Below are 19,428 nucleotides of genomic sequence, written 5' to 3'. Positions count from 1 at the left end.
CTTTCCTACTTCTATCTTATCTATCCCTTTCAAAATTTTGTATGTTTCTATAGTCCCAGGTGACTCAATCTCTCCTCATAGGTTAACCCGTTCATCTCAGGAATTAACCTGGTGAACCTCCTCTGCACTGCCTCCAAAGCCAGTATATCCTTCCTCAAGTATGGAGACCAGAACTGCACACAGTACTCCAAGTGCGGCCTCACCAGTACCCTGTATAGTTGCAGCATGACCTCCCTGCTCTTGAATTCAATCCCTCTAGCAATGAAGCCCAACATTCTGTTTGCCTTCTTAATAACGTGTCGTACCTGCAAGCCAACTTTTTGTGATTCATGCACGAGCACTCCCAAGTCCCCCTGCACAACAGCATGTTGTAATCTTTCACCATTTAAATAATAATCTGCTCTTCTATTATTCCTTCCAAAATGGATGATCTCGCATTTACCAACATTGTATTCCATCTGCCAGACCTTGGCCCACTCACTTAACCTATCTATATTCCTCTGCAGACTCTCTACATCCTCTGTACAATTTGCTTTTCCACTCAGTTTAGTGTCATCAGCAAATTTTGCTATGCTACACTCAGTCCCCTCTTCCAAATCATCAGTGTAAATGGTAAACAGCCGTGGGCCCAGCACTGACCCCTGCAGCACCCCACTCACCACTGACTGCCAACCGGAGAAACACCCACTTATACCAAGTCTCTGCCTTCTATTGGTTAACCAATCTACTATCCATGCCAGTACACTTCCTCCGACTCCATGCATCTGTATCTTACTTATAAGTCTCTTGTGCGGCACCTTATCAAACGCCTTCTGGAAATCCAATTTTACAACATCCATCTGTTCCCCTCTATCCACTGCACTCATTTTGTCCTCACACACTTTACTCGGTTTTGCAACGAACTATGGCTGTTGCCTGCTCCAGCTGCAGTGACGTCTAGTTCCATGTCTTTCATAGAACTCCAGTTCTGAAGCTATTTACTCTGCCATTCTGAACCTCAACACAGGTGCCCCTCAGGGCTGTGTCCTCAGACACCTCCTTTACTCTCTGTATACCTGTGACTGTATACCCATGCCACCTACAGCTCCAATCTGCTAATTAAATTTGCTGATGATACTACACTGATCGGCCTAATCTCAAATAATAATGAGGCAGCCTACAGAGAAGAATTCATCACCCTGACACAGTGGTGTTAAGAAAACAACCTCTCCCTCGATGTTGCAAAAACAAAGGAGCTGGTTGTGGACTACAGGAGGAATGGAGACAGACTAACCCCTATTGACATCAATGGATCTGGGGTTAACAGCTTTAAATTCCTTGGCATAAACATCACCGAGCCTCTTTCACCTCAGATGGTTGAAGAAGTTTGGTCTGGCCCCCCAAATTCTTAAAAGCTTTCTATATTGAGAGCATCCTGACTGGCTACATCATTGCCTGGTATGAGAACTGTACTTCCCTCAATCGTAGGACTCTGCAGAGAGTAGTGCGGACAGCCCAGCGCATCGGTAGATCTGAACTTCCCATGATTCAGGACATTTACAAAGACAGGTGTGTAATAAGGGCCCAAAGGATCATTGCGGACCCCAGTCACCCCAACCACAAACTGTTCCAGCTGCTACCATCCAGAAACGGGACCGCAACATAAAAGCCAGGACCAATAGGCTTTGGGACAGCTTCTTCCACCAGGACATCAGACTGATTAATTCATACTGATACAATTGTATCTTAATGTTACATTGACTGTCCTGTTGTACATACTATTTATTATAAATTACTATAAATTGCACATTGCACATTTAGACAGAGACATAATGTAAAGATTTTTACTTCTCATGTATATGAAGGATATAGGTAACAAGGCCAATTCAATTCAATATTTGCTTACTTTTATCATTTACACAATGTGTTTTTTCTCTCTCTCTGTGCATTGGGTGTTTGATGGTCTTTTTTTTTAATGGGTTCTTTTGAGGTTTCTTTGTTTTGTGGCTGCCTGCAAGGAGACAAATCTTAAGGTTGTGTAATGTACACATACTTTGATAATAAATATACTTTGAACTTCTTTTCCTTGCCTCCTTTCCTCAACATTTCTTTCTTCCTCCTGACACTCCATCAACCTTGCCTCTCCGACTATGTAACCTGAGGTCCAACTAACGTCATTTTAAAGTCTTTGCAGGGTAAACATAGAAACATAGAAAATAGGTGCAGGAGTAGGCCATTCGGCCCTTCGAGCCTGCACCGCCATTTATTATGATCATGGCTGATCATCCAACTCAGAACCCAGCCTTCCCTCCATACCCCCTGACCCCTGTAGCCACAAGGGCCATATCTAACTTCCTTTTAAACATAGCTAATGAACTGGCCTCAACAGTTTGCTGTGGCAGAGAATTCCACAGATTCACCACTCTCTGTGTGAAGAAGTTTTTCCTAACCTCGGTCTATCCTCAAACTGTGACCCCTCGTTCTAGACCTCCCCAACATCGGGAACAATCTTCCTGCATCTAGCCTGTCCAATCCCTTTAGGATCTTATACGTTTCAATCAGATCCCCCCTCAATCTTCTAAATTCCAACGAGTACAAGCCCAGTTCATCCAGTCTTTCTTCATATGAAAGACCTGCCATCCCAGGAATCAATCTGGTGAACCTTCTTTGTACTCCCTCTATGGCAAAGATGTCTTTCCTCAGATTAGGGGACCAAAACTGCACACAGTACTCCAGGTGTGGTCTCACCAAGGCCTTGTACAACTGCAGTAGTACCTCCCTGCTCCTGTACTCGAATCCTCTCGCTATAAATGCCAGCATACCGTTCGCCTTTTTCACCGCCTGCTGTACCTGCATGCCCACTTTCAATGACTGGTGTATAATGACACCCAGGTCTCGTTGCACCTCCCCTTTTCCTAATCGGCCACCATTCAGATAATAATCTGTTTTCCTATTTTTGCCACCAAAGTGGATAACTTCACATTTATCCACATTAAATTGCATCTGCCATGAGTTTGCCCACTCACCCAACCTATCCAAGTCACCCTGCATCCTCTTAGCATCCTCCTCACTGCTAACACTGCCACCCAGCTTCGTGTCATCCGCAAACTTGGAGATGCCGTATTTAATTCCCTCATCCAAGTCATTAATATATATTGTAAACAACTGGGGTCCCAGCACTGAGCCTTGCGGTACCCCACTAGTCACCGCCTGCCATTCTGAAAAGGTCCCGTTTATTCCCACTCTTTGCTTCCTGTCTGCTAACCAATTCTCCACCCACACCAATACCTTACCCCCAATACCGTGTGCTTTAAGTTTGCACACTAATCTCCTATGTGGGACCTTGTCAAAAGCCTTTTGAAAATCCAAATATACCACATCCACTGGTTCTCCCCTATCCACTCTACTAGTTACATCCTCAAAAAATTCTATGAGATTCGTCAGACATGATTTTCCTTTCACAAATCCATGCTGACTTTGTCCGATCATTTCACCGCTTTCCAAATGTGCTGTTATCACATCCTTGATAACTGACTCCAGCAGTTTCCCCACCACCGACGTTAGGCTAACCGGCCTATAATTCCCCGGTTTCTCTCTCCCTCCTTTTTTAAAAAGTGGGGTTACATTAGCCACCCTCCAATCCTCAGGGTAATCAAACTGTAGTATGGAAAATACAGCAGCTTAAGCCTCGCAATGAGCAATGGGATGATGGAAAGATAGCTTGGAGGGTTTTTTCTTCACTGATATTCTGAATATGAGACAAATACTGCCCAGGCCAACAAGAATGACAGTTCTATTTTTCAGCACAGTAAGAGTGGCACAAGTTACATCTGAGCTGAAAATAAACCCATATGACATTCCTAATAACAAAGTGGCCAATGAAATCAATGTGGTTAAGTTGACAATGACTGCCATACAACCACATTGGTAAGAAATTTAAATTACATTCATCCTTGGATTACGTGATGGTAAATTAGTCTAACATTTCCTCTGAAAGAATGTACTCGCTCAATTTCTGAAAGCAGAAATGTAGTGTGACATAAACAAAAGAGATTCTGCAGATGCTGGAAATCCAAAGTAATGCATACAAAATGTAGGAGGAACTCAGCAGATCAGACAGCATTTATGAAAAGGAATAAAGATTTAATGTTTCGGGTCAAGACCCTTCAGGAGTCCTGATGAAGGGTCTCGGCCCAAGACATTGACTGTTTATTTTCAACATTTATATCACCCTTCAAGGAACATTTTTGCTGTTAGTACAAACCATGTGAATATACTTTTAACCAATCATATTACTGTTTTAATAATTAATATGACAGAAAGTTAACTATGTTTAGCACTATACTCACTGCATGAGTGGCACAGTTTGCTGCATGTTCATACTCTGTGGGTTCGTATCTCTGATTGGCAGGCACTCTGTTATTCATAAACCTGTAAAGAAAATAATATCTTGAGGCATGAAAGTTTACCTCAGAAATCACATATTTGTGCCATATGCCAGTTAGAGCCATTTCCCTACTCCTTAACATCATATGACTGTTTCCCTTCAAACAAATGTTGCTTTTAAATGAGCACCAAGATGCATATTCTCTCATTTACTATGAGGAGCAGGCTAATGGCAAGATGGTATGTATATCAGTTGTTATCAGAGCTTTCTAGCGTGTTAATGTATAACGACAGACAATATTACAAGCTCCACAGTTCAAACATTATTTAACACCAATAATTTCCTGATCCCAGAGTGCTGCACTGAAATCTGATTCCGTTCAGGTTCCATTTTATTTCATTATGCTTGGTATAGTCTCCCTGGGATTTAGGACTGATCAGCTACCGGAGCTGAATTTCTTCCTCCTCTGTAATGAAGTCAAGGGTTAGCCACCTCAGTGGAACTCCATGTAACTGTTGTCGCCAATTAACCTGGCTCTGAAAACTCGCAGTTGTTCCTCAGTCACACTTTATTTTACTGCTCTTAACACAAAAATGACATTTTTATACAGAATAATATGTTAAATAACCATTTGGTAAACTATTTATATCCAAATTCTTTATTTGCAAGACCAATTGCCATTCACAATACAAGTGTTAAGAGTTAGTAGAAACTACAAGCTAACCAGTAATGATACCTTAAATGCCCCTTAATTGGTGTGTGTGCCCCTTGCATCCCTCCATAACACCCTTATCTCATCTTGGTAAGCCAAGTAACTCCAGTAACCTGCTGCAGTAAAGGGAAGGTATACTTTTCAAAAATCTTTCTCACCTGGGCTGTCTGCACTACAACTGAAATCTGGACATGATGTTAACCCTTGCCTTGATGTAACTTCCCCATTTAAGAACCTGATCCCCAATTTAAAAAGGTCATGCTTAAATCATTTTAGCCTATTCAAATGAGGATGGAACGTGATTTGGCTAGGATCTTGAAGGTGGAGGTATCGAATGCCTTTGGAGGTGATGAAGTTAGGATTTAGAACATGCCTTGGTGAGGGTCCATGGTGGAGCTTGGAAGTGGTACTGAAAGCATGATGCTCTGAAGGCAGAGGAAGTGAATGTTTATGGAGATGAATGGGGTTCTGGTCAAGTGATCGATTCACCTAACCACTCAGTGAGGGCAATAATTCCTTTTTGTTTTAATTGAATACTTAAAACATAAAGGGTAAAATATTTCCACAAACTCATGGGGCCGGACATTCCATTACAATTAAATCCACATAATTACATGAGAAGTAACACTCGCATGAACCTGGGTTTAAAAACTAACGAATGTAAATTCCTGGAATAAGTTTCTTAAACAACTTTCTCAAAATATTTATCCATGGCAGCTGTAGCAGCTTGACAACACAACCTCTCCTGCTAAATCTGCACATTTGAGACTTTTTAAGTGACCTTCTTGTACTTGCTTTTTGATGAAGAATTTTTATTTTCAGGGAGTACTACATGTTTCAAACTGAAGTGAAGAACACAGAAGTCAGCCTAATAGAAGAGCATAACAGTCACTGCCTACTGACTAAGATGTTTACAGGGAACACACACTCTGCATAACGAATTGAAGCTTTCAATAGGCCAACAGGGCAGGACATGTAGCTGACTGCTACAGAAATAAAAGGCAGACTAAGACGAAGAATTATCAGAACTGGAAAATGCCTGAATATGGTAGCAACCAAGCACACAACCAGATAACTAAAACACAGAGAAACAGCATGTTTGGAAAAGAAGCAAATTAATTCTCAGCAAGGGAGCACTGAGGAGAAACCATCCTAACTTCTCAAGGGAAATGGCTTGGTAATTTCATTCTTCTGGAATTTAATCACTTTTAGCATCTGGATGAGAACCTACACTTTCAGCTCAACATATTGTGATTAAATTGCAAATAATAAATATTCAAGTTGCAACATTTTATTGCCTTGCTTGATTTTTGACCCCTGCATCAGAGGTGTGGAAATCCCTTACAGCAGAAACTGATTGTAACTCAGGCTGGGGAGAGGAATAAAACATTTTGTTTCTGTTAAGAGCATGCCCTTTCTGTTTGCCTTTTAAAGTATCAGTGGAAATAATGAGCATTTTAAATGGAGCTAATCTGTTTAAGGACCAGGTGAAAAATACTCCACCTCCAGCTTCTCATAACCTACTCTGCATATTTGTGAAAATATTAAAAAGCAAAAGGGTGCTGGTTATAAGTCTGTTTCAAGTTTCCCAGCTCAAAGCCATGTTTGGCAGCAATTGAGTGCAGACTGTGAAGCAATCTCTGATGAAGCCTTTAGGTCTAATGCTGGTTTGTTAGTTTATGGGCCATGACTAAGTAAAGAAACAAACAGATCATCTGCATGTTTGTCACCAACCCAGCTCAACATGTAATCAAAATATTCCGGGAAATTTGCACTGCAGCTCACTAGGACTGCACAGAGTTGTCAGCAACCAACCTCCCAGGTTGATCGAGGGGAAAATTCACTGAAACATTAAACAAATTGCATGGTTTTAATGCTATTTCCTTAGCATGCATAAGGCAAGACATGAGCAGACAAGAGGTTATGTAATGAATCCTCCATGAATACATCCAACCTGATTCAGAAACCTTACAAGTAGGATTTGTGTCATTTAATTGAGGGTAATTACACAACTGCATATTTAAATGGAACAATAACCATACAAGGTGCCCCTACTAGTTCCTTCAAGGAATTAAGGCTTACAGAAACACACATCTAGGCATCTGAACAGGAGCTGAGATTCAGATTTTAGTGGGGACCTTGCCATCATCTGCATCCAAATTGCTTAGACACTGAGAGGCATCAAGCTTTTGTACTTCCTAAGCTGTTTAAATGCTGCGTGCAGATCACAGAGAGGCCATACTCCCGGCGGACATGCATTGGAGCACGCTATAACTATATCATTTTAATTTTCCAATTATACCTCAGTCCTGCCTTAACAATTCACCAAGAGTACAAGTAAATGAATTTGCATTGATTTTCTTATTTTACCAGTACTTCATCATTCTGGCCGCAGTGTTTAACAGTTAGGTACATCCTGAACTCAAGTATCTTGCCTTCCAAATAATATTAAACATTCAATATTCTCATGAAGAGAGAACCCTTATTGAACATAATATTGGTTGATACCATTTGCCCCATGTGATTAATTACTCTCTCTATTCTGCAACAATGTTTAGTTGGGAATTGCTAGAGTCTAAGCTTCTGTGGAGAGGTCACAGAGAGAAACATTGTCTCAGGACTGGAAGTTTAGCATTTATTTAGTAACGTTTTCTTGCTGTTAATTTGAATTACTATTCCCCAGTATGTTAAAGTAGAAATACTGGAATAGGATTCCAGAAGTCTTGGTAACATATAGATGTGAACTGAAACACAGTGACTTGTATGATTGAATTGAGATGGTTCATGATAAAAACAAATAAGAATGCCTGTAACTTATTTAGTAAAAGTGAGAAACCAAGAGTTTACTCTGTATTTTAAATTGGCAGTGACAAATAAACCAGAGGACACAAGGGCAAATACATTAAGTATTTAATTCTATGAGATATTGGTATAGAGCAGCCTGTGTCCTTTCAATGCAAGTCATCAACATTGAACTGTTGCATATTGGAACCAACAAGTTTTATCCTGTCAATTTATTTGAATACCTTGAATTAAACTGGGAGATGTTCCTATTGGTGGTGAAGAGGTGTTAGCAGTAAGTCAGTGTGGGACAGTATGGCATACTAGTCAGGAAATGGCTAAAGTGACTATGTGACAAACTACTTGGTGTTCTTGTACCATTGTTTAATATAGAATTGCTTGTGTCTGAGGAGAAAGTGAGAAGAATATTGTCTTAGCACTGTACACTTCTAATTTGCAGGAGCAACAAGCAGTTAGGGTGGTAAATGGTATGTTGGCCTCCTTAGCAAGAAAATTTGCAGGTGCTACAGTAACAAGGTGAAATGTGAGATCCCTCTTAGAGTATTGCCAACAGTTGTGGCTTTCTTACCTGGGCATGGATATACTTGCCATAGAGGGAGGGAACAAAGTTCACCAGACTGATTTCTTGTGACATTGAAAGGAGATTGGGTTAATTAGCTTTATATTGCCAAGAATAGGGGATCTAACTGAAACCTGCTAAAATCTTATAGGACTAGACTGACTAGATTTAGGAAGGATGTTTTCCCTGGTTGTGGAGTCCAGAATGAGACGTCACAGTCTCAGGCGACAAGTCATTTTGGACAGAGATGAAAAGAAACATCTTCACTCAGAGATGAGGAAATCTGCAGATGCTGGAAGTTCAAGCAATACACATAAAAATTGCTGGTGAACGCAGCAGGCTAGGCGGCATCTGTAAGAAGAGGTACAGTCGATGTTTCGGGCCGAGAGCCTTCGTCAGGACTAACTGAAAGAAGAGATAGTAGGAGATTTGAAAGTGGGAGGGGGAGGGGTAGATCTGAAATGATAGGAGAAGGCATGAGAGGGAAGGATGGAGCCAAGAGCTGGAAAGTTGATTGGCAAAAGGGATATGAAAGGATCATGGGACAGGAGGCCTAGGGAGAAAGAAAGGGGGAGGGAGGGAAGCCCAGAGGATGGGCAAGGAGTATAGTGAGAGGGACAGAGGGAGAAAAAGGAGAGAGAGAAAAAATAAATATCAATAAATAAATAAATAAATAATGGATGGAGTACGAAGGGGAGGTGGGGCATTAACAGAAGTTACAGAAGTCAATGTTCATGCCATCAGGTTGGAGGCTACCCAGACGGAATATGAGGTGTTGTTTCTCCAACCTGAGTGTGGTTTCATCTTGACAGTAGAGGAGGCCGTCGATAGACATATCTTAATGGGAATGGGATGTGGAATTAAAATGTGTGGCCATTGGGAGGTCCTGCTTTCTCTGGCAGACAGAGTGTAGGTGTTCAGCGAAACGGTCTCCCAGCCTGCGTCGGGTCTCGTCAATATATAGAAGGCTGCATCGGGAGCACCAGATGCAGTATATCACCCCAGCCGACTCACAGGTGAAGTGTCGCCTCACCTGGAAGGACTGTCTGGGGCCCTGAATGGTGATGAGGGAGGAAGTATAAGGGCATGTGTAGCACTTGTTCCGCTTACAAGGATAAGTGCCGGGAGGGAGATCGGTGGGAAGGGATGAGGGGGACAAATGGACAAGGGAGTTGTGTAGGGAGCGATCCCTGTGGAAAGCAGGGGGCGAGGGAACGATGTGCTTAGTGGTGGGATCCCATTGGAGGTGGCGGAAGTTACGGAGAGTTGTATGTTGGACCCGGAGGCTGGTGGGGTGGTAGGTGAGGACAAGGGGAACCCTATTCCTAGTGGGGTGGCGGGAGGATGGGGTGAGAGCAGATGTGCGTGAAAGGGCAGAGATGCGTTTGAGAGCAGAGTTGATGGTGGAGGAAGGGAAGCCCCTTTCTTTAAAACAGGAGGACATCTCCTTCGTCCTGGAATGAAAAGCCTCATCCTGAAAGTAGATGTGGCGGAGACGAAGGAATTGCGAGAAGGGGATGACATTTTTGCAAGAGACAGGGTGAGAAGAGGAATAGTCCAGGTAGCTGTGAGAGTCCGTAGGCTTATAGTAGACATCAGTAGATAAGCTGTCTCCAGAAACAGAGACAGAAAGATTAAGAAAGGGGAAGGAGGTGTCAGAAATGGACCAGGTAAACTTGAGGGCAGGGTGAAAGTTGGAGGCAAAGTTAATGAAGTCAACAAGCTCAGCATGCGTGCAGGAAGCAGCGCCAATGCAGTCGTCGATGTAGCGAAGGAAAAGTGGGGGACAGATACCAATATAGGTTTGGAACATGGATTGTTCCACAAAGTCAACAAAAAGGCAGGCATAGCTGGGACCCAGATGGGTGCCCATGGCTACACCTTTAGTTTGAAGGAAGTGGGAAGAGCCAAAGCAGAAATTTTTAAGAGTAAGGACTAATTCTGCTAGATGGCGCAGAGTGGTGGTAGAGGGGAACTGGTTAGGTCTGGAATCCAAAAAGAAGCGAGAGCTTTGAGACCTTCCTGGTGGGGGATGGAGGTATATAGGGACTGGACATCCATGGTGAAAATAAAGCGGTGGGGACCAGGGAACGTAAAATCATCAAAAAGATTCAGAGCGTGAGAAGTGTCACTAACATAGGTCGGAAGGGATTGAACGAGGGGGGATAAAACAGTGTCAAGGTATACAGAAATGAGTTCGGTGGGGCAGGAGCAAGCTGAGACAATTGGTCTACCTGGACAGGCAGGCTTGTGGATCTTGGGTAGGAGGTAGAAATGGGAAGTGCAGGGTGTGGGAACTATAAGGTTGGTAGCAGTGGATGGGAGATCCCCTGAGCGGATAAAGTCGGTGATGGTGTGGGAGACAATGGCCTGGTGCTCCTTAGTGGGGTCATGGTCGAGGGGTAAATAAGAGGAGGTATCTGTGAGTTTTCGCAGTCCCTCGGCAGGGTAGAGGTCAGTACGCCAGACTACAACGGCACCCCCTTTATCGGCGGGTTTTATAGTAAGGTTAGGATTAGTGCAGAGGGGGTGGAGAGCAGAGCATTCTGAAGGAGTGAGGTTCGAATGGGAACAAGGTGCGGTGAAGTCCAGACAGTTGATGTCCCGTCGGCAGTTAGCAATAAAAAGATCCAGAGCAGGCAGAAGACCAGAGCAGGGTGTCCATGAAGAGGAGGAGGGTTGAAGACGGGAGAAGGTGTCGTCAGTGGGGGTGGGAGAGTCCTTGCCGAAGAAGTAGGCTCGAAGACGGAGCCCACTTTTATTATTATATTTTTTTTTCTCTCTCTCCTTTTTCTCCCTCTGTCCCTCTCACTATACTCCTTGCCCATCCTCTGGGCTTCCCCCCTCCCCCTTTCTTTCTCCCTAGGCCTCCCGTCCATCCCATGATCCTTTCATATCCCTTTTGCCAATCAACTTTCCAGCTCTTAGCTCCATCCCTTCCCCCTCCTGTCTTTTCCTATCATTTCAGATCTCCCCCTCCCCCTCCCACTTTCAAATCTCTTACTATCTCTTCTTTCAGTTAGTCCTGACGAAGGGTCTCGGCCTGAAACATTGACTGTACCTCTTCCTAGAGATGCTGCCTGGCCTGCTGAATTCACCAGCAATTTCTATGTATCTTCACTCAGAGGATGGTAACCCATTGGAGTTTATTGCAGAGGCAAATCACTGTTTTAAACTGATACATTTCAGGATGCAAAAGGTATCATGAAGATAGTTTTGAGATAATGATCAGCTAAAACTGCAATGACTTATGTACCAGGCTTGAACAGCAGAATAGTCAACGCTTCCTAGTTTCTATGTAGCAAGGTAGGCTTCTTAATTTGGACTAGTAGTTTTCAACACCTTACAGGAGATGGACAGTAAATTAACAATGAACACGTCTAAGGACTGACAATGGAAACTTACATTTTGGGGAGTTGCTGAGTTTGATGTGAATTCCTTTTCCAGATTAACATAAAAAAAAACTTTGAACATGATCTTAAATCACATCCTGGTATGCCAAGCCATTAGTACATGCTAAGAGCAATGTAAAGGGATCAGGACATCCTATTCTATTTGCTCAAGATAGTAATGATAAGTCTTCTTTGAATGTATGAGGTGAAAGTGGTTCCAGAATTTGGACTGTACATGGCTAGAGGGAAAATTGGATGCCATGCTGCCATTGACTTTCCAACTATGAGAGGTCTCTAAGGAAGAAACCTTACTTGCAGTGCATCTAGTAAATATTCCTCGCTGGATCTACAGTACCCTGCTGGTGGAGGGGAATGAATATTCAAGGCTAGTCGAATGGACCGCTTAGTCCTGAATGAAATTACCATTTCCGGAACCTAAGTAGCTGCCAAGCAAATTCATATTAATTACAACTTTTACCAACCAACAAGTTGCTCCACGTGGAAAACAGCACCTTGTTTGGCCGCAAATAAAAAATCAAGTCCACACAAAAGAATTTTTCATTTGAGGGATGTAGGCATCACTGGTGAGGTCAACAATTCTTCCCTATCTCCTACTGCCCTTGAGTAGGAGGTGGTGGTAACATATCATGAACAGCTGTGGTCTTTCTGATGAACATACTCCTAGGGTCTTATCGGGCGGAACTCTGGAGGTTCCAGGATTTACGCCTAGCAAGGAAGAATGAAGAGTTATATATTTCCAAGTTATGAATGTTTCAGATAGGGAGTGTGCAGATAGTGATATTCCCACACACCTGTTGTCCTTGTCCCCCTGGGTGACAGAGGTCATTGGTAGTTGAGCATTTTGTAGGAAGTACTTGGTACTGCCATGATGCAGCAGTGATGGTGGGAACAAAATTTCAGTGAGCTATTGTGAGGTGTATTAGAATTTGCACAACAATCAGCAATGTTCATAATCACCATTACTGTGTTTTGTTTTTAAACCAGATTATTTACTTACTTAAATTTAATTTCTGTCAGGCTTGGACAGGCAGGGCCTTGCCAGTCTCCACCCAGCTAACAGGAATCACCTGCTACCTACCTCCAACTTATCATCTGCAGCCTGTTTAAATCCTGCTCTGATCCACAATTCTTGTTCATTTATTTGAACCAGCCAGCCACAACCAATTGCTTCTAGCCTTCAGTTACTTGTTGCCTGTGAGTTTATCGGTGCTCATTTCTTTTGTCACCCCTTATAGCTTGCTATTTTGCTACTTATTATTAAAGTCAACGCAGACCACTGAGTCATCGCCACTGCTCTGCATCAAGCCTCCTCTACATTTCGTGACACAGTGGGTGAACCAGCAATTGACCCCACGGAGCTTGCTTGCCTAAAGGGAAGTTGTCTGTCAACTAGAGCACATGATCTAGAAGGAGCAGAAAACCACCGACCATCTGCTTGGCACTCTCAACCAACTCTCCACTTCATCATAGCAACCCTTGCCATTCATCCTCCTTCCACAACAGCCCCGTATTTTGGTGCCCAAACACTTTGATGGATCCCCAACCTAATGCCACAACTTCTGCCCCAGTGTGCCTTACACATCAAGCTCCAGTCTTCCCTGTATGTTACGGACCAAGCCAAGATTGCCTTCATTATCCCTGTCTTGACTGGGCAAGTTCTGACCTGGGCTGTGGTTAAATGGGTCAACAAAACCCCCACTGGCGACTGATATGAAGATTTTACAACTGAGATGCTCCCGGTTTTCAACCATCCAGGAAGTGGAAGAGAGGCAGTGGTTTGGATACTTTGTCTGCATTGAGGCTCACGCACGGTGCTGGATTTTACAGTGGAACTCAAGACCCTCGTGGTGGAGAGCGGCTGGAACATGGAAATGCTGCTGCTCCATTAACACCACAGCCCCGCGGAGCACTTGAAAGATGAGCTCTCTACCTGGGAGATGCCCACCAGCCTCAGAAGCCTCATCACTCTGGCCCTCTGAACTAGCAAGTATCTGATCCTCCAGATCATCAGCCAGAACCCTACTTCTGTTCTCAGAACCATTCCAGGCTGCAGGGCCCAGCGGACCCACCCCCCCGCCCCACTAAGACCATGAGCGTCAATGCAGAAATAACACTCACTGAGGAGCCGCTGATCACCCATGCAACAAATGCCCACTGCATCCAGGAAACTGGCACCATCAGGTAGAGATAAGGGGCATTCTATCTGGTAAGCGCTCTCCAGTCTCTTGTTCCTGCACCGTAGCCCAACTCTCTCTCTCTATCCTCCTCCACACCTCGATGGTTGTATGCACACTGGGGGCTCTGGTGGATTCTGGCGCAGCAGGCAACTTTTTAGACGGGACACTTTGTGTGTGCAGCTTGGACTCGACTCCCTACCGAGCCTATCTCTCCACCCCTTCTGCATCACCACCACAGAAGGATGTCCCTTGGGGTCTGGGATGGTCAGAACATGAACACAGGCCGTGCCCATGAGCATCAGAGAGCACCACAATTCCATTCAATTCCTCCTGATCAACTCACCCAACACTCCCCTCATCTTGGGTTACTCCTGGTTCTCCACTCACAACCTTCATTTCGCTTGGTCACCTGGTTCACCGCTGAGCTGGGAACCTACCTGCCTGCACCCTCAGTTGGCCTCATCCTGTAAATCCATGGAGATGGAAGAAACACTTGACCACAGGAGAACCAGCAAAAGGGAGGCCAGCATTCTGCCACCTCACTGACTACACGACTGTGTGATCAACTTCCTTCTGGGAACCACCCCTCCATGAGGTTGTCTCTCCCTCTCCCCTCCTGAGACCCAAGCCATGAACGACTACATCACCAAAGCACTAAAGCATGACTTCATTCAACCATCCTAATCCCCAGCTGGCGTCTTAGTCCCTGCATTGACTACTGTGGACTCAACAATATTACCATTAAGAAACGCTATCCTCTCCCCTTGATGAATAGTGCATCTGAAGCACTCCACGGGGCCCAGATCTTCACCAAACTGGATCTATGGACTGCATACAACCTGATCCACAGTCGCCAGGGAGATGAGTGGAAGATGGTGTTCATAACACCTGTAACGCCCTGGGAAAGGTTTCACTACTAATGTAATGGTTTTTCTGTAGAAGAACTGCTAATCTAATATTTTTTCTGTAGCAGCTGTGTTTGGTTATGGCTAGAGATAATGGGGGCTTTGGAATGTGCACTGTCTTTTTCTTGTGTGCCTGAGAACAAGGTGATCTAGGTTTATTTTTGTTCAGCGAGAGATGAAGAGAAAAGGCGCCAGAAAGGAGAGATCACAGATAGCAGGACGGAGTGGACTTGGAGTGAGGCCGGAAGTTAACGAAGCCCAGGGAAATCGATGGAGAACCAACAGAAGGGAAACACTGAGCTCCAATGTGCACATTTAGACTGTTTCATTAAAATGGGCCCTTTTCTTTTTGTTTTTCTTTACTAACCCTTTAGTCAAATTAAGAATTAAAGAGCTAAATTGTTTAATTACATATGGTGTACTTTCTGTTCTTTCGTGGTACTGATTTGTAATGGGGGAACAGATCACCTAGTATCCACCCAAACAAGACGTCTTGCACCTCAGATTTAACACGTTTGGCTGGGCCAGAGACTGTCTCCCCTCGACTAATGCCGTCGGCCAAACCTAAGGGTTACACACCCACAGGCCACTATGAATACTTGGGTTTTGAGTTTTCCAACATTCCAGCCATTTTCCAAGTCTTTATGGACAAGATCCTCTGAGATGTGCTACAGAGGTATGTCTTCATCTACCTCAGTAATATCTTCATCTTCTCCAAGGACCCCGAATACTTGTTCAATCCTTCAGTGTCTCTTTGAAAACCAATCCTACTGTGAGTTGGCGAAATGCCAGTTCTACACCCCAGTCATTTGCTTCCTGGGTTTAGCCCTTTCACCTTGAATGGCCCCAACCTGCACTCCCTCAAATGGCTACAGACCTTATTGGGCTTCTTCAACCTCTAGTGCCATTTCATCAGAAACCACAGCCTAATCATCACTCACACTTCCCTCAGCAGATCGCCTACCTCAGGGATACCTGGTCTGCTGCTGTGGACCACACTTTCCAGGAGCTCAAGAGACGCTTCAACACCGCTCCCATTCTCTGCCATCCAAATTCTTCTAGACCTTTTTTGAAAAGCTGGACACATCTGACGTGGACACTGGAGTTATCCTCGCCTAGTGTGGACCAGACAGAGACACGCACTCTTCTGCCGCCTTCTCATGCAAGTTCAACTCTACACAGTGCTGTCACAGAGTAGGAGACTGGGAGCTACTCACCAATAAATGAGCCATGGAAGAATGGGGGCATTGGCTAATGGGAAACACCAAGCCCTTCTTGATCTGGACGGACCACCAGAACCTCATATCCATATAACACACCCACCAATTTAACTGTGGTCAGGCTTGCTCAGCCCTCTTCTTCGAGCAATTCAACTTCAGCATCTCCTACTGACCCAGCTCCAGGAACACTAAGGTGGAAACTCTCGCATGACAATTAAACCCAGCTGACATTGACCTGCAATCCATCATTCCTTATCCCAAGATTCTCGCCCTGATCATCTGGGACTCAGGAACCGGATGTGCCAAACCCTGCACAGTGCCTGCTCCAGCCAACACCCCTGACAACCACAAGTGGGTGCTGGCGACCATGTGCTCACTCCAGTGAGCACACTCCTCACCCCTCTCCAGCCATCCAGGTGCACAATGGACTCTGGATTTTCTTCAACGCCCATTCTGATGGCCCACCATGATTGTAAATATACATCAGTTCATCACTGCCTGCCCTCAATGTGCCTATCCAATTACTCCAACCAGAGGTCCTCTGTGCTCCTGCTGCCCATGCTGGCCCATTGGCCCTACATCACCATGGGCCAACTTTGCCATGGATTTCATCATGCACTTGCCACCTTTCGATGGTGCCACAGTGATACTGGTGATGGTGGATTGATTCTCCAAGGCAGCCTATTTCATTGCTCCGCAAAACACCGTCAGCCACTGAGACTGCGGACCTGGTTCTCCAATATGTGGTTCACTCTCAGATTCCCCACAGACATTGTGTCGGACTGGGGCCCATAAGTTATCTCCCACTTCTGGCAAGTCTTCCACTCCCTCCTCTGAAACTCAGTGAGTTTGCCCTCTGACTCATGATCACAGACCAATGGTTAGTCAGGAAGAGCCAATCAGTAAGTGGAGAAGTTCCTGTGATGCTTCCCCACCTCTAACCCTCCTTACAAGTGGAAGAAGTATCTGCTCTGGACTGACTGTCTCACAACCTACACACCTTCTCTGCTATGGGTATGTCATCCTTTGAAGTTCTTCACAGCTACCATCCTCTGTTGTTGCCCATGGAGTAGCCAACAGTGGAGGTCCTGTCCCCCAGGGCTCTGTTTCACTGATTCTGGAATGCTTGGAAGAGGACCCAGAGGTCCAACCATGCTGACAAGTGCACCTGCTGCCACCAGGCTACTCTGGCCTGGGGACCATGCCTGCCGTCCACCTGAGATGTGCCACTGTGAACTGACTCCTGCAAGCTCTCGCCCTGGTTCATTGGTCCCTTCAAGATCATCCACTGCATTAATCCAGACATTTACTATCTCCAGCTTCCACTGTTCCTCAGAATCACACCTACCTTCCACGTGTCCTGCCTCAAGCCCGTTGTCCATGGGACAACTGAACTGACCTGAGGCTGCACCTCCGGAATCAAGGATTGTGAAAAGTGGTCCGGTGTACATGGTGCGCTCATGGATATTCATGTCATTGTGGACCAGGGGTGTACAGTACCCGGTTGACTGGGAAGGGTACAGCCCAGAGGAGAGGTCTTGGGTGCCAACCAGTTTCATCTTGGACTCATCACTCATCCAGGAGTTCCACTGGATCCATTGGGATTGCCCTGGGCCATTGGGTGCAGGAAGGGGGCAGGGGTCCTGTCAGGCTTGCACAAGCAGGCATCTCCCAGTTTCCACCCAGCGAGCAGGAATCACTCACTTCCAGCTCATCACCTGCAGCCTATTTAAACCCAGCTCTCATCCACAATCCTAGTTCACTCATATGAACCAGCCAGTTGCTCCTCACCTTCAGTTACCTTGTTGCCTGTTAGTTCAGTATCTGTTATTGTTTTTTTTGTGGCTTCTTGTGGCTTGTTATTTTGCTGTATATTATTAAAGTCATCATTCACCCCTGAATCATCTCTGCTGCTCTGCATTTGGGTCAAGCGTCCTTTACATTTCCTGGCAAATTCACCAGCTGCAAGGGTAGCGGATATGAAATAATGTCCCTGTATTTCTAGCCTAGGCTACTGGATGAGTAGCCCAGTAATGCTATCACTAATAGCATGTTTTCATAGTTCATGACTGGAAAGCAGATCAACATAATGCCTCTTTAAAATGCAGAACAGAAGTTCTGTGGATTGAAAGCAGTGCCTCCTCTCTCTTCTTTTCATTCAAAAACATGTTGTAATATAACTTCAGTGACTATTTTTACTATAATTACTCATAATAATAGTAGAGACGGAGTTCATGACAAAATAGGTGGCCCAAATATGCCTTGACAGAAGCAACAGCCTACTGAGAAAAGATCATAGTGACTAAACAGGGGAAAAATTGTGCAGGAGTGGTGACTATTGAGGAGTAGATCAGATTCTCCTTTAAAACTATTTACATTTGAACAGATGTTAATGCAACACTCTTGCTTCGCTCTGATATCATACTTTAAGCTTGCTGGTTCGTGGATAATGGGGATCTTGTTATGTTAGGGACTGATTAGAGTTGGCGTGTTCAGATAGGAGTTTGCCTGATGAATAAAAATATCATTAAATCTCCATACTTCGAAAAAGATTTTCATCTAAGTTCACTTAGAATATTACTCCTATTAGTTTAAAATTTTACATCAATTTAAGAATCATGAAGTCTAAATATTGTTCACAATTCACTAGCTATCAACTTGTCCCTTTGACTACAGTGTCCAAACATACTGGTTTTCAAGGATCAATTTGCAGAACTAATCACCTCAGGAAAGGTAACTAGTATTTTGGTATCTAATTAAGTAATCCAGACTATTTATTATTACTATTGGAATTATGCGATGGTGTAAGCAGTTAGCAAGTTAGAATCACTCAAAACTGCTCCATCCACCGACATAAATATGCATTGATCTGAATGACCAGCTCAGTCTCGACTGTACTCTTTTCCATAGGTGCTGCCTGGCCTGCTGAGTTCCTCTCACATTTTATATGTGTTGCTTGGATTTCCAGTATCTGCAAATTTTCTCTTGTTTGTGAGTGGTCTATACACTAACTGGCGATTTACATTTCATGATAGAAGGGTTATGTTCACAGTAGCTGTGTAAACTTACCCTGTAATGTGTTAGAAAGATGCATGGTCGTCATAGAAGCATTACTAGGGAAAAAAAACAATCTTCTTATGGAGATTGATTGGTGTCAAGGATGACTTGCTTCCACACCAGTTCTACGTGTTCTGGTGTAACTGATGAATCCAATGTGAGATCCTCAGATTCTGCCACAGGGAGGCAGGTAGAATGTACAAAAGCTGGTGTGCTC

The 19,428-nt window shown here is 44.3% G+C and overlaps 1 protein-coding gene across 4 annotated transcripts in view; it reads right to left on the bottom strand.

Moving 5' to 3' along the window:
* The window catches only part of mmd2a (monocyte to macrophage differentiation-associated 2a), a 122,694-nt gene that overhangs the window by 49,680 nt on the left and 53,586 nt on the right, over positions 1–19,428 (bottom strand). For 2 of the 4 annotated variants that reach the window (XM_063058947.1, XM_063058948.1), the window contains exon 3: positions 4,329–4,410. In XM_063058947.1, the coding sequence (XP_062915017.1) occupies positions 4,329–4,410 (82 nt within the window). Of the gene's footprint in view, positions 1–4,328; positions 4,553–19,428 lie in introns of those variants that run through there. The other 2 variants (XM_063058946.1, XM_063058949.1) reach the window with 1 other exon arrangement.

Source organism: Mobula hypostoma, chromosome 9 (genome assembly GCF_963921235.1).
Source record: "Mobula hypostoma chromosome 9, sMobHyp1.1, whole genome shotgun sequence".
NCBI lineage: Eukaryota > Metazoa > Chordata > Chondrichthyes > Myliobatiformes > Myliobatidae > Mobula > Mobula hypostoma.
The sequence above is the reverse complement of the archived record's forward strand: the minus strand, read 5'-3'. Positions and strand labels throughout refer to the sequence as shown.